General features: G+C 51.2%; 1 protein-coding gene across 1 annotated transcript in view; it reads right to left on the reverse strand.

Annotated features, from left to right (window-relative positions):
• Positions 1–316: 316 nt before the first annotated feature.
• LOC144490055 (MAM and LDL-receptor class A domain-containing protein 1-like) overlaps positions 317–15,692 on the reverse strand; it is a gene marked incomplete at its 5' end in the record, with an annotated part of 40,415 nt that continues 25,039 nt past the window's right edge. Inside the window, 5 exons of the mRNA XM_078207867.1 lie at positions 317–388; positions 860–1,122; positions 3,816–3,859; positions 5,296–5,371; positions 14,048–14,152. Of these exons, the coding sequence (XP_078063993.1) occupies positions 317–388; positions 860–1,122; positions 3,816–3,859; positions 5,296–5,371; positions 14,048–14,152 (560 nt within the window). The remainder of the gene's footprint in view (positions 389–859; positions 1,123–3,815; positions 3,860–5,295; positions 5,372–14,047; positions 14,153–15,692) is intronic.

Below are 15,692 nucleotides of genomic sequence, written 5' to 3' on the forward strand. Positions count from 1 at the left end.
CAACACCCAATTCCACCACCACCCCCCCACCCCACCCCCCCGCCCCCCCACCATCCCAGGGAGGTGCCCAATGGGAACCACCCAATGCGCCAGCGAAGTGCCCGTGCGCGCTCCCTCACCTTGATGGTCCTGCCCGTCTGGCCCGGGATGGTGACGGCCCCCTGCAACCAGGCGTGGCTCTGGGGCACAGTCCGATTCCACAATGGCGTCTCCCTCTCCCCTTCCCGCAGCAGCACCCTGAGCATCGCCCCGTCGGCAGGAAAGGGGCCGTACAGGTAGTAGGAGAACTGGACGCATGCTCCATCGCTTCTGACAGTCACGGCCGGGCTCTCGAGACGGATAAACCGCCCGGGAAGGAGGTTACCGGCGTCCTGGTGGATATAGTAACCTGGTCGAGAGACAAGACAACATGAGCTACCGCTTTCTGCCGGACTTTGTACCCCTTCTACCCCCCCCCCTCCTCGCCCCAGCCACCCTCCACTCCAACCCTCCCCCTCAACCCACATCCCTCCTTCCCTTCCCCACACCCCTCACACTGTCCCCCCACCCCCTCCCCACTCCCCTCCCCCCCTCCCCGCATTCCGCTGAGGGAAAGGCAGCCCCCGGGGCGCGACAGGCCGGTCCATCGGAGTCGGTTCCCGCGACGCCGGGAGACGCAGTTTCCCGGGGAACGCGAGCGTCAGTCTTTTAGGGAAAGAACTCTGCTGTCCTTACCCGGTCTGGCCTACACGTGACTCCAGAGCCACAGCCAATGTGGTTGACTCTCAACTGCCCTCCAAGGGCAACTAGGGATGGGCAATAAATGCTGGAACCAGCCAGTGTCCCAGGGGTGAATTCGAACATGGTCCCCCCTCTTCACCCACCCGTCCAGCAGCATGGCACCAACTCTCCGCCCGACATGCGGCTGAAGGCGCAAGAAGTACCCACTGCCTCGCCCCTGCTCCCCGCTGCCTTCCTTACCTCCCTTGTGCTCCTTGTCCCAGGGCGGGGGCTGGTCTTCCAGCGGCCTGGTTAGTGTCGACCCCCTGGTCCGGCTCCAGTCCCCGTTGTCACTGCTGGACGGCTGGATCCAGCCGCAGAAAGGGTCGGTGTTGTTGTTGAAGTCGCAGCGTGTGAGGTAACCTGCAGGGGGCGGTAGCGGGAGGGGGGGTGGGGGAAATCGGACAAGGAACGTTCAGCTCGGGACAAATACTCCATAGATTCCTGACAGTGCAGAAGGAGGCCATTCGGCCCATCGAGTCTACACCGACCACAATCCCACCCAGCCCCTATCCCCACAACCCCATACATTTACCCTGCTAGTCCCCCTGACACTAAGGGGCAATTTAGCATGGCCAATCCACCCAACCCTCTAATCCGAATTGCCCGCGTTTGGCCCATATCCCTCGGTACCCATCGTACCCATGGAACTATCTAAATGCTTTTTAAAAGATAAAATTATACCCGCCTCTACTACTACCTCTGGCAGCTTGTTCCAGACACTCACCACCCTCTGTGTGAAAAAATTCCCCCACTGGACACTTTTGTATCTCTCCCCTCTCACCTTAAACCTATGCCCTCTAGTTTTAGACTCCCCTACCTTTGGGAAAAGATATTGACGATCTAGCTGATCTGTGCCCCTCATTATTTTATAGACCTCTATAAGGTCACCCCTCAGCCTCCTACGCTCCAGGGAAAAATGTCCCAGTCCATTCAGCCTCTCCTTATAACTCAATCCATCAAGTCCCAGTAGCATCCTAGTCAATCTTTTCTGCACTCTTTCTAGTTTAATAATATCCTTTCAATAATAGACCAGAACTGCACACAGTATTCCAAGTGTGGCCTTACCAATGTCTTGTACAACTTCAACAAGACGTCCCAACTCCTGTATTCAATGTTCTGACCGATGAAACCAAGCATGCCGAATGCCTTCTTCACCACTCTGTCCACCTGTGACTCCACTTTCAAGGAGCTGTGAACATGTACCCCTAGATCTCTTTGTTCTGTAACTCTCCCCAACGCCCGACCATTAACTGAGTAAGTCCTGCCCTGGTTCAATCTACCAAAATGAATCACCTCGCATTTGTCTAAATTAAACTCCATCTGCCATTCGTCAGCCCTCTGGCCCAATTGATCAAGATCCCGCTGCAATTGGAGATACCTTTCCTCACTGTCCACTATGCCACCAATCCTGGTGTCATCTGCAAACTTACTAACCATGCCTCCTATATTCTCATCCAAATCATTAATATAAATGATACCAAGTTGGGTGGGAGGGTGAACTGTGAGGAGGATGCAGCGATCCTTCAGAATGATCTGGACAGGTTGGGTGAGTGGGCAAATCAATGGCAGATGCAGTTTAATTTGGATAAATGTGAGGTTATTCATTTTGGAAGCAAAAACAAGAAGGCAGACATTACCTGAATGGCTGTAAATTGGGAGAGGGGAGTGTGCAGAGGGATCTGGGTGTCCTTGTGCACCAGTCGCTGAAGGTAAGCATGCAGGTGCAGCAGGCAGTAAAGAAGGCAAATGGTATGTTGGCCTTCATTGCGAGAGGTTTCGAGTACAGGAGCAGGGATGTGTTGTTGCAATTACAGTAAGGAATATCACAACACCAGGTTAAAGTCTAACAGGTTTATTTGGTAGCACAAGCTTTCGGAGTCTCGCTCCTTTTTCAGGTTAGGTGGATTGGCCATGCTAAATTGCCCATTAGTGTCCAAAGATGTGCAGGTTAGGTGGATTGGCCATGCTAAATTGCCCCTTCGTGTCCAAAGATGTGTAGGTTAGGTGCATTGGCCATGCTAAATTGTCCCTTAGTGTCCAAAGATGTGCAGGTTAGGTGGATTGGCCATGCTAAATTGCCCCTTAGTGTCCAAAGATGTGTAGGTTAGGTGCATTGGCCATGCTAAATTGCCCCTTAGTGTCAAAAGATGTGTAAGTTAGGTGCATTGGCCATGCTAAATTGCTCCTTAGTGTCCAAAGATGTGTAAGTTAGATGGATTGGCCATGCTAAATTGCCCCTTAGTGTCCAAAGATGTGCAGGTTAGGTGGATTGGCCATGCTAAATTGCCCCTTAGTGTCCAAAGATGTGCAGGTTAGGTGGATTGGCCATACTAAATGGCCCCTTAGTATCCAAAGATGTGCAGGTTAGGTGGATTGGCCATGCTAAATTGCACCTTAGTGTCCAAAGATGTGCAGGTTAGTGGGGTAAATAAGAGGGGTTTACCAGGCAAGTCTGGGGTAAGAATTGATGGAGACGCGATGGGCTGAATGGCCTCCTTTGTTTCCCCAGGTTAGGAGGGAGTCCAAATCTCGAGGGCGTAGGTTTTCGGTGAGAGGGGAAAGGGAGCCGAGGGGTAATTTTTTCACACAGAGGGTGGTGAGTGTATGGAATGAGCTGCCAGAGGCGGGTACAAGGACAACATTGAAAGGACATTTGGGTAGGTTCATGGATAGGGAAAGATTTCGAGGGATATGGGCCAAGCGCAGGCAAATGGGACTAGTCCAGTTTAGGTAACCATGGAAGAGCTGGGCCGAAGAACCCGTTTCCATTCTGGATATCTCGCCGTGGGTGACCCATCATCAACGACCTCTAGGATTCTTGCGAGGTTGGACTGGGGTGGATTTCACCAACCAACCAACGGTCACCGTGGCAACGAAGGGGTTGGAGCTGAGTCGGAGGCCCAGCCACGGCCTACCAGGACCGTGAGGCAGAGTCGAGGGGCTGAGTGGCCTCCTCCAGCACCCGTGAGGGGCCGGAGCCGGGGCGGACAGGGGCGGGAGGTGGGGTGATGATGCGGGGACCGATCAGGATGACGGAGTGAGTGGACTATTACCTTTCACTGTCTCTTCCAGGTTGCACTCCGGAGGCGTTGTGGGGCTGTGGGCAGAGAGAGAACAAAATAAATGAGTGAATTCTTCTGAATTCTATGCATCCCTGAAGACCCAAGACCATCACACTGCAACTCTCGGCTGCTCCACCATTCATTTTGATCATGGCTGATCATCAGATTCAATATCCTGATTCTCCCCCTCTCCCCCACGTACCTTCCTGGTTGTATCACAGCTTGGTCTGGGGCTCCTGCTCTGCCCAAGACCACAAGAAACTACAAAAGGTCGTTAATTGTAGCCCAATCCATCACGCAAACCAACCTCCCATCCATTGACTCTGTCTACACTTCCCGCTGCCTCGGGGAAAAGCAGCCAGCATAATTAAGGACCCCCCCACGCACCCCGGACATTCTCTCTTCCACCTTCTTCCGTCGGGAAAAAGATACAAAAGTCTGAGGTCACGGACCAACCGACTCAAGAACAGCTTCTTCCCTGCTGCTGTCAGACTTTCTAATGGACCTACCTCGCATTAAGTTGATCTTTCTCTGCACCCTAGCTCTGACTGTAACACCACATTCTGCACACTCTCCTTTCCTTCTCTATGAACGGTATGCTTTGTCTGTATAGCGCGCAAGAAACAATACTTTTCACTGTATCCCAATACCTGTGACAATAATAAATCAAATCAAATCCTTCTCCCCTATGTACTCATAGAAAGAAATCATAGAAACCCTACAGTGCAGAAGGAGGCCATTCGGCCCATCGAGTCTGCACAGACCACAATCCCACCCAGGCCCTACCCCCACATATTTTACCCGCTAATCCCTCTAACCTATGCATCTCAGGACTCTAAGGGGCAATTTTTAACCTGGCCAATCAACCTAACCCGCACATCTTTGGACTGTGGGAGGAAACAGGAGCACCCGGAGGAAACCCACACAGACACGAGGAGAATGTGCAAACTCCACACAGACAGTGACCCGAGCCAGGAATCGAACCCAGGACCCTGGAACTGTGAATCAGCAGTGCTAACCACTGTGCTACCGTGCCGCCCTCTATGAACGGTATGCTTTGTCTGTATAGGGCGCAAGAAACAATACTTTTCACTGTATCCCAATACATGTGACAATAATAAATCAAATCCTTCTCCCCTATGTACTCTATGAACGGTATGCTTTGTCTGTATAGCGTGCAAGAAACAATACTTTTCACTCTATCCCAATACATGTGTCAATAATAAATCAACTCAAATCCTTCACATCAGGGCCAGGATAGATCAGGAGGCCTCACAACACTTATTAGGCCCCAAATTCCCTCAGATGTTCCGCCAACACGCTAATGTGTCTTCGTTGGCGGCAGTGGGGTTGAGGCCTTGTTCAGGTTGCCAAGCGGCCGTGGTCAGCCAATGGCCTGTTTGTTCGTGCTGGTGGCGCGGTAAAGGTCGCTGGGAATCAGATTAATCTCGCGGTCGTGTTGTTCCTTCACCTTGAGGTGGGCAGTGTTGTTGACAGCGTGGTCAGGGGCCGGTCGGTGGTAGAGTCCAGCGTCGTGACTGTTGTACCTGCGCAGATGATATCACAGTGCGTCAAGACAGTGTCTCCAACAACAATTCACACTTCTTAATAACGTTTCCCCGGGTGGGTTTGAACACAATGCAACTTTCTATACCTTTCCACAAATCCTTTCAAATAAATCTGTCCCTCCAACTCCCTCCCCCCCCGGGCACCTCAGAATTCCAGCGGCTTTCACAGTGCAAGGCCGTTGAGTTTAAAAATTGGCAAGTCATGTTGCAGCTTTATAGAACCTTCGTTAGGCCGCACTTGGAATATAGTGTTCAATTCTGGTCGCCGCACTACCAGAAGGATGTGGAGGCTTTGGAGAGGGTACAGAAAAGATTTACCAGGATGTTGCCTGGTATGGAGGGCATTAGCTATGAGGAGAGGTTGGAGAAACTCGGTTTGTTCTCACTGGAACGACGGAGGTTGAGGGGAGACCTGATAGAAGTCTACAAGATTATGAGGGGCATGGACAGAGTGGATAGTCAGAAGCTTTTTCCCCCAGGGTGGAAGAGTCAATTACTCGGGGGCACAGGTTTAAGGTGCGAGGGGCAAGGTTTAAAGGAGATGTACGAGGCACGTTTTTTTACACAGAGGGTGGTGGGTGCCTGGAACTCGCTGCCGGGGGAGGTAGTGGAAGCAGATACATAGAACATAGAACATAGAACAGTACAGCACAGAACAGGCCCTTCGGCCCACGATGTTGTGCCGAGCTTTATCTGAAACCGAGATCAAGCTATCCCACTCCCTATCATCCTGGTGTGCTCCATGTGCCTATCCAATAACCGCTTAAATGTTCCTAAAGTGTCTGGCTCCACTATCACTGCAGGCAGTCCATTCCACACCCCAACCACACTCTGCGTAAAGAACCTACCTCTGATATCCTTCCTGTATCTCCCACCACGAACCCTATAGTTATGCCCCCTCGTAATAGCTCCATCCACCCGAGGAAATAGTCTTTGAACGTTCACTCTATCTATCCCCTTCATCAGTTTATAAACCTCTAAGGAAGTGAAAGCCAGGAACCAGTTAAATTAATTATTTCAGGGGATGTGGGTGTCGCTGGCAAGGCCAGCATTTATTACCCATCCCTAATTGCCCATGAGAAGATGGTGTCGAGCCACCTTCTTGAACTGCTGCAGTCAATGGCGTGTAAGTACACCCACCGTGCTGTTAGGAAGGTAGTTCCAGCATTTAGACATTGAAGAAAGTGATATTGTTCCAGTTTATCCATCGGAATAGTGGGTTGAGATCAACTGCATGAATATTAGCTATTGTTTCTCAAAATGATTGGCATGCTTTTTAGTGATTCCTTGGTGGCTTTTTCAAGTCGTCATGAATGTGATGGGCAAGATCGCGTTGTGGCGAATGGCAGATAGGTCATTGTGGGACAACAGGAAGCCACTTGGTTGGAGTGGATTAAGTGTCCATGATACTGTCCTCATGGCAGAGTTTAACTGCACTTCCATGTCCAGGTGTGGCGGCTGCAGGACCATGAGGCACAGCAGTATCCCACAGCTGGACAAACTGGAATGTCATCCATCAAATGAATACAAAACACTCCGCTTTGAAATCATTCTGATACTGATTCCGTTGTGGAAAAATATGATTTTGGTCAGATCAAAGTAAAATATGTTAAATGGTCCATCTTGCTGAGATAACTGGGACAAAGATATGTAGAAGAAGCTGGTATTATTGGGCAGAATTTTTCACATGCCAGGTTTCATACCCTGCAACCGAAGACTTGGTGGAGAATGCCTTCTGGCTGATAACGGCTGCCCTGCAGCTATTTTATACTCAGCGGGACATTAATTTGTTAATGACGAGACTTTGGACCCTATCGAGAGAGGAGGTCCCACCTAGGAAAGCTGATGGCTGGCAACTCTGCAGTCCAGTCAGTGCCAAGTTCACTCAGTGGCCATTGCTGGAACTGCAGCCAATCCCCAGAGATAATGAGGCTGGATTGAAGGTATCAGTGGGGCTTGATTGGCAAGTCCCAGCAAGGGCAGTGATGGAGGTAGGGGTTTCAAAGGCCATGTGGGGAGAGGGGGTGTGAGTTAAATGTTATGGGGGCTTTTAAGCTTGGGAGGGGGTGTCTCCAATGAGTACAGGGGACCCCAAAAGAGATAACAACCCTCCAGCCCAACACCAACCAGCATAGGTAAAGGTGCCAGGAGGCTACCCTCTTGGTCTGTGTCTCTCCCAGCTGTGAGTAAAGCGGAGGCGGAGTTGGGAGTTTAAGGGAGGGGCTTTCATAGTACCATCAGAACATAGCAGTGTCCTCTCAGTAGTTACTTCATCCACATTTCTCCTCTCAGACATTTTCCCAGGGATTGTTCAGCCAGACTGCACCATCTTTTGAACAGATGTTAACTTCCTTTAAGTGGGTGTCATACATGCCCAAAATCTGGTCCCCACTTAAGGATCATAGAAAGAATCATAGAAACCCTACAGTGCAGAAAGAGGCCATTTGGCCCAACGAGTCTGCACCGACCACAATCCTACCCAGGCCCTACACCCATATCCCTACATATTTACCTGCTAATCCCATGCATCTCAGGACACTAAGGGCAATTTTAGCATAGCCAATCAACCTAACCCGCACATCTTTGGACTGTGGGAGGAAACCGGAGCACCCGGAGGAAAACCCACGCAGACACGAGGAGAATGTGCAAACTCCACACAGACGGTGACCCGAGCCGGGAATCGAACCCGGGACCCTGGAGCTGTGAAGCAGCAGTGCTAACCACTGTGCTACCGTGCCGCTCACTGGCCTCAAGGATGTGAGGCCAATGAGCATTGTGGGAGTGCTGACTGCTCACTGCATGCATTAATAATGTATACACGCTGCCTGAGTCCATTATAACAGGCATGTGCAGTCTGTGCTCCAGTCCTGCTTGTCCATTTCTGGGCATGATCAGATACTCAGCACTTTCAATCTATAGTCCCTAATTATCGTTAGTGATGCCAGCATTGCTTGATGACCCGAGATGGTAGATCCAAAAAATCCAAATAAAGCCACCTCCAAAACTCCAAAGTCACACCCAGGGTACAAATAAACTGCATTGCATGTTTACTGCACACCTATCATGACCCTTCAACTTTCAACCCATTATACGGTAGTGAGTTTTAAGGGGCGTCTTGACAAATACATGAATAGGATGGGAATAGAGGGATATGGTCCCCGGAAGGGTAGGGGGCTTTAGTTCAGTCGGGGCAGCATGGTCGGTGCAGGCTTGGAGGGCCGAAGGGCCTGTTCCTGTGCTGTAATTTTCTTTGTTCTTTTTTCCAGGAGCAGGCCATTCAGCCCATCTGCCCCATTCTGGTGTTTCTGCTCCAACCCATCTCATACCCGATTCCTCTCTGAAAGTAAAGTTTATTTGCCACAAGTAAGGGTTACATTAACACTGCAATGAAGTTACTGTGAAAATCCTCCAGTCGCCACACTCCGGCGCCTGTTCGGGTCAACGCACCCTAACCAGCACGTCTTTCAGACTGTGGGAGGAAATCGGAGCACCCGGAGGAAACCCACGCAGACACGGGGAGAATGTGCAAACTCCACACAGACAGTGACCCCAAGCCGGGAATCGAACCCGGGGTCCTGGCACTGCGAGGCAGCAGTGCTAACCCACTGTGCCACCGTGCTGACCTTTCCTCCCTCGTAGAGCCACACAAAAGTTCCAGAAGGAGACCATTCGGCCCATCTTGCTCATTCCAGTCCGAGGAAATCCTTTCTAATCCCCTACTTCCTGCACCTGATCCACAGTCCTGTAGTCATCAACACTTGAGGTGCGGAACCAAATACTTTTCAAAAGAGTTTGGGGTCTCTGCTTCCGCCGCCAACTCGGGCAGTGAACTCCAGACACCCACCACTCTCAGCGTAAAACAGTTCTTCCACGTGTTCCCTCTACACCTACAGCTACCTACTGCCCCCTGGTTCTAGAATTCTCCGCCAGGGGAAACAATGTTATCCCATCCACTCTATCTCTCCCCCTCATTATTTTGTACACCTCTATCATAGAATCATAGCATCCTGACAGTGCAGAAGGAGGCCATACGGCCCATCGAGCCTGCAACGACAACAATCCCACCCAGGCCCTATCCCCATAACCCCATGCATTTACTCTGCAAATCCCCCTGACACTAATGGGCAATTTAGCATGGCCAATCCACCTAACCCGCACATATTTGGACACTAAGGGGCAATTTAGCATGGCCAATCCACCTAACCCGCACATATTTGGACACTAAGGGGCAATTTAGCATGGCCAATCCACCTAACCCGCACATCTTGGAACACTAAGGAGCAATTAGGGTTACCCCTGAGGAAGAGTCGCTTGATCTTGAGACGTTAAGTCTGTTTCTCTCTCTGCAGTTGCTGCCAGATCTGCTGAGTCTCTCATATCATTCCTTTCTGGCCTGGCTCTCTGAGAGTTTCGGATGGGCCCACTCAGTTTAAGAAGAACATAGGAACTAGGAGCAGGAGTAGGCCTCTGGCCCCTCGAGCCTGCCCCGCCATTCAATAAGATCATGGCTGATCTTTTCGTGGACTCAGCTCCACTTACCCGCCCGCTCACCATAACCCTTAATTCCTTTACTGTTCAAAAATTTATCTATCCTTGCCTTAAAAACATTCAATGAGGTAGCCTCAACTGCTTCACTGGGCAGGGAATTCCACAGATTCACAACCCTTTGTGTGAAGAAGTTCCTCCTCAACTCAGTCCTAAATCTGCTCCCCCTTATTTTGAGGCCATGCCCCCTAGTTCTAGTTTCACCCGTCAGTGGAAACAACTTCCCTGCTTCTATCTTATCTATTCCCTTCATAATCTTGTATGTTTCTATAAGATCTCCCCTCATTCTTCTGAATTCCAATGAGTATAGCCCCAGTCTACTCAGTCTCTCCTCATAAGCCAACCCTCTCAACTCCGGAATCAACCTAGTGTATCTCCTCTGCACCCCCTCCAGTGCCAGTATATCCTTTCTCAAGTAAGGAGACCAAAACTGTACACAGTACTCCAGGTGTGGCCTCACCAGCACCTTATACAGCTGCAATATAACCTCGCTGTTTTTAAACTCCATCCCTCAAGCAATGAAGGACAAAATTCCATTTGCCTTCTTAATTACCTGCTGCACCTGCAAACCAACTCCTTGAGATTCCTGCACAAGGACACCCAGGTCCCTCTGCACAGCAGCATGCTGCAATTTTTTACCATTTAAATAATAGTCCATTTTGCTGTTATTCCGACCAAAATGGATGACCTCACATTTACCAACATTGTACTCCATCTGCCAGACCCTCGCCCACTCACTTAGACTATCTATATCCCTTTGCAGACTTTCAGCGTCCTCTGCACACTTTGCTCTGCCACTCATCTTAGTGTCATCTGCGAATTTTGACACACTACGCTTGGTCTCCAACTCCAAATCATCGATGTAAATTGTAAACAATTGCGGTCCCAACACTGATCCCTGAGGCACACCACTAGTCACTGATCGCCAACCAGAAAAACACCCATTTACCCACACTCTTTGCTTTCGGTTAGTTAACCAATCCTCTATCCATGCTAATACATTACCCGTAACACCGTGCAACTTTATCTTACGTAGCAGTCTTTGGTGTGGCACCTTGTCAAATGCCTTCTGGAAATCCAGATACACCACACCCACAGGTTCCCCAGTGTCCACTGCACATGTAATGTTCTCAAAGAATTCCACCAAATTAGTCCAACATGACCTGCCCTTCATGAACCCATGCTGCGTCTTACCAATGTGACAATTTATATCCAGATATCTCGCTATTTCTTCCTTGATGATAGATTCAAGCATTTTCCCTCATACAGAAGTTAAGCTAATCGGCCTATAGTTACCCGCCTTTTGTCTACCTCCTTTTTAAAACAGTGGCGTCACATTTGCTGTTTTCCAATCTGCGGGAACCACCCCAGAGTCCAGCGAATTTTGGTAAATTAGTGCATTTGCTATTTCCCTCGCCATCTCTTTCAGTACCCTGGGATGCATTCCATCGGGGCCGGGAGACTTGTCTACCTTTAGCCCCGTCAACTTGCCCAACGCTACCTCTTTCGTGACAATGATAGTTACAAAATGTGCCAAGAACCACATTTGAAAACGATGACTCAGTTGAATCTAATTTAATAATTAAACTCTGACTTTGCCAAGACAGATGCAATCAAAACTTCAAAGGTTCTTTTTTATTGTGGAAGAATGAAATTGTTCCTCTCCAGATACCGAACTCCAAGTAATAATATTGAATCATTCACCAAAGGCGTCTAAAGATTTTACCATCAGTGACATCTGCTTTTATCCCTTACCCGCTCGATGGCTGCCAACCTGGTCCGTGTACGCAGCTGCCCTGTCTCACTCCGAGACGTCATTGCCAGTGCTGGGATTCCGACCTCCCCACCCCGCCCGCCTCTCCCATCCCCTCCCCGGGTCGCAGACCCCACTTACTGGTGTTAAATAATCACAGCAAAGTAATTGGGCGGGGCGGCACGGCAGCACGGTGGGTTAGCACTGCTGCCTCACAGCGCCAGGGACCCGGGTTCGATCCCCGGCCTCGGGTCACTGTCTGTGCGGAGTCTGACGTGGAGATGCTGGCGTTGGGCTGGGGTGAACACAGTAAGAGTTTTAACAACACCAGGTTAAAGTCAAAACAGGTTTATTTGGTCGCACAAGCCAGAAGCTTTCAAAGCGCTGCTCCTTCGTCAGATGGAGTGGAAATCTGCTCTCAAACAGGGCACACAGAGACACAAAATCAAGTTACAGAATACTGATTAGAATGCTAATCTTTACAGCTCATCAAGTCTTAAAGATACAGACAATGTGAGTGGAGGGAGCATTCGGCACAGGTTAAAGAGATGTTTATTGTCTCCAGACAGGACAGCCAGTGAGATTCTGCAAGTCCAGGAGGCACCTGGACTCCTGGACTTGCCTCCTGGACTTGCAGAATCTCACTGGCTGTCCTGTCTGGAGACAATAAAAATCTCTTTAATCCGTGCTTAATGCTCCCTCCACTCACATTGTCTGTATCTTTAAGACTTGATGAGCTGTAAAGATCCGCATTCTAATCAGTATTCTGTAACTTGATTTTGTGTCTCTGTGCCCTGTTTGAGAGCAGATTTCCACTCCATCTGACGAAGGAGCAGCGCTCCAAAAGCTAATGGCATTTGCGACCAAATAAACCTGTTGAACTTTAACCAGGTGTTGTTAAAACTCTTACTGTGCAGAGTCTGCACATTCTCCCCTCGTGTCTGCGTGGGTTTCCTCCGGGTGCTCCGGTTTCCTCCCACAGTCCAAAGATTAGGTTCGGGTTAGGTGGATTGGCCATGCTAAATTGCCCCTTAGTGTCCAAAGATGTGTAGGTTAGGTGGATTGGCCATGCTAAATTGCCCCTTCGTGTCCAAAGATGTGCAGGTTAGGGGGATTGGCCAAGCTAAATTGTCCCTTAGTGTCCAAAGATGTGTCAGTTAGGTGGATTGGCCGTGCTAAATTGCCCCTTAGTGTCCAAAGATGTGTAGGTTAGGTGGATTGGCCATGCTAAATTGCCCCTGAGTGTCCAAAGATGTGCGGTTAGGTGAATTGGCCATGCTAAATTGCCCCTTAGTGTCCAAAGATGTGCAGGTTAGGGGGATTGGCCATGCTAAATTGCCCCTTAGTGTCCAAAGATGTGTAGGTTAGGTGGATTGGCCATGCTAAATTGCCCCTTAGTGTCCAAAGATGTGTAGGTTAGGTGGATTGGCCGTGCTAAATTGCCCCTTAGTGTCCAAAGATGTGCAGGTTAGGTGGATTGGCCGTGCTAAATTGCCCCTTAGTGTCCAAAGATGTGTAGGTTAGGTGGATTGGCCGTGCTAAATTGCCCCTTAGTGTCCAAAGATATGCGAGTTAAGGGGATTGGCCATGCTAAATTTCCCCTTAGTGTCTAAAGATGTGCAGGTTTGGTGGATTCGCCATGCTAAATTGCCCCTTAGCGTCCAAAGATTTGTAGGTTAGGTGGATTGGCCAAGCTAAATTGTCCCTTAGTGTCCAAAGATGTGTAGGTTAGGTGGATTGGCCAAGCTAAATTGTCCCTTAGTGTCCAAAGATGTGTCAGTTAGGTGGATTGTCCATGCTAAATTGCCCCTTAGTCTCCAAAGATGTGCGGGTTAGGTGGATTGGCCATGCTAAATTGCCCCTTAGTGTCCAAAGATGTGTAGGTTAGGTGGATTGGCCGTGCTAAATTGCCCCTTAGTGTCCAAAGATGTGCAGGTTAGGTGGATTGGCCGTGCTAAATTGCCCCTTAGTGTCCAAAGATGTGCAGGTTAGGTGGATTGAGGAGATTTTTTTTCTTAGACGCAGCGAGTTGTTGTTGTGATCTGGTAACCACCGCCTGGAGGTGGGGCTGGAAGATGGAGTGAGATTCTCCGACCCCTGTGTCTCCTGCCGGTGGGAGTTGGCGTGTTGTTTTTCGAGTGGCGGGATTCTCCAGTCCCACCGCTGCCCATGGGAATTCCCGCTGCCGCCACAACGCCCCCCCACCCCCAGGCCGGCGGGAAACCGGAGAATCCCGGCTGCCATCTTTCGTTTCCTGGCCAACTGGGCTCGTGAGGCCAGCAACCTCCCGCTTAATCCCTTCCCTGACTGAGGCGACCATTGGGCTAGTAGGGGATGGAGGGGATGGAAGGTCTTACCCGTTGTGGGACCGTGGGTGGTTGCCGAGGTCGTCGGCTCGTTTGTCGATGGTTGGACGTCCTTGGAGGTGGAGCTCGGTGGGTTGGCAGTCGTAGTTGTTGTGCCTAGCGACAGAGGAATAAGAAATTATACATCGCCCCCATGTTCCTCACCGCCCGAGGGTTGGCCAGTTTGGTTCCGTCATCCACCCATAGTCCTCTTCTCGGATTTCAGAGCGGAATTCAAATTCTGGGCCTTCCCAGAAGATAAATGGCTCAGGAACAGGCCATTCGGCCTAACCAGTTTATGCTCTCCTTGAGCCTCCTCCCTCATCTAAATCCATCGTGCCCCTTCGTTACCTCCGCCGCGTTGATACAGCTGCTCTTGCAGTGTCTCAACACTATTCACCTGAGACACTCCCCTGTGGGAGTGAGTTCCACTTTCTCCCCCACTCCCCTGTGGGAGCGAGTCCCACTTTCTCCCCCACTCCCCGTGGGAGCGAGTCCCACTTTCTCCCCCACTCCCCGTGGGAGCGAGTCCCACATTCTCCCCCACTCCCCCGTGGGAGCGAGTCCCACATTCTCCCCCACTCCCCGTGGGAGCGAGTCCCACATTCTCCCCCACTCCCTGTGGGAGCGAGTTCCACATTCTCCCCACTCCCCCCGTGGGAGCGAGTCCCACATTCTCCCCCATTCCCCGTGGGAGCGATTCCCACATTCTCCCCCACTCTCCGTGGGAGCGATTCCCACATTCTTCCCCACTCCCCATGGGAGCGATTCCCACATTCTCCCCCACTCCCTGTGGGAGCGAGTTCCACATTCTCCCCACTCCCCCCGTGGGAGCGAGTCCCACATTCTCCCCCACTCCCCGTGGGAGCGATTCCCACATTCTCCACCACTCTCTGTGGGAGCAATTCCCACATTCTCCCCCACTCCCCATGGGAGTGAGTCCCACATTCTCCCCACTCCCTGTGGGAGCAAGTTCCACATTCTCCCCACTCCCTGCGGGAGCGAGTTCCACATTCTCCCCACTCCCTGTGGGAGCGAGTCCCACATTCTCCCCCACTCCCTGTGGGAGCGAGTTCCACATTCTCCCCACTCCCCCCGTGGGAGCGAGTCCCACATTCTCCCCCACTCCCCGTGGGAGCGATTCCCACATTCTCCCCCACTCTCTGTGGGAGCAATTCCCACATTCTCCCCCACTCCCCATGGGAGTGAGTCCCACATTCTCCCCACTCCCTGTGGGAGCAAGTTCCACATTCTCCCCAGTCCCTGCGGGAGCGAGTTCCACATTCTCCCCACTCCCTGTGGGAGCGAGTCCCACATTCACCCCCACTCCCCGTGGGAGCGAGTCCCACATTCTCCCCCATTCCCCGTGGGAGCGAGTCCCACATTCTCCCCCACTCCCCCCGTGGGAGCGAGTCCCACATTCTCCCCCACTCCCCGTGGGAGCGAGTCCCACATTCTCCCCCACTCCCCGTGGGAGCGAGTCCCACATTCCCTCCACTCCCCATGGGAGCGATTCCCACATTCTCCCCCACTCCCCGTGGGAGCGAGTCCCACATTGTCCCCCACTCCCCCCGTGGGAGCAAGTCCCACATTCTCCCCCACTCCCCATGGGAGTGAGTCCCACATTCTCCCCCACTTCCCATGGGAGCGAGTCCCA

This window comes from Mustelus asterias, unplaced genomic scaffold (genome assembly GCF_964213995.1).
Source record: "Mustelus asterias unplaced genomic scaffold, sMusAst1.hap1.1 HAP1_SCAFFOLD_2822, whole genome shotgun sequence".
Taxonomy (NCBI): domain Eukaryota; kingdom Metazoa; phylum Chordata; class Chondrichthyes; order Carcharhiniformes; family Triakidae; genus Mustelus; species Mustelus asterias.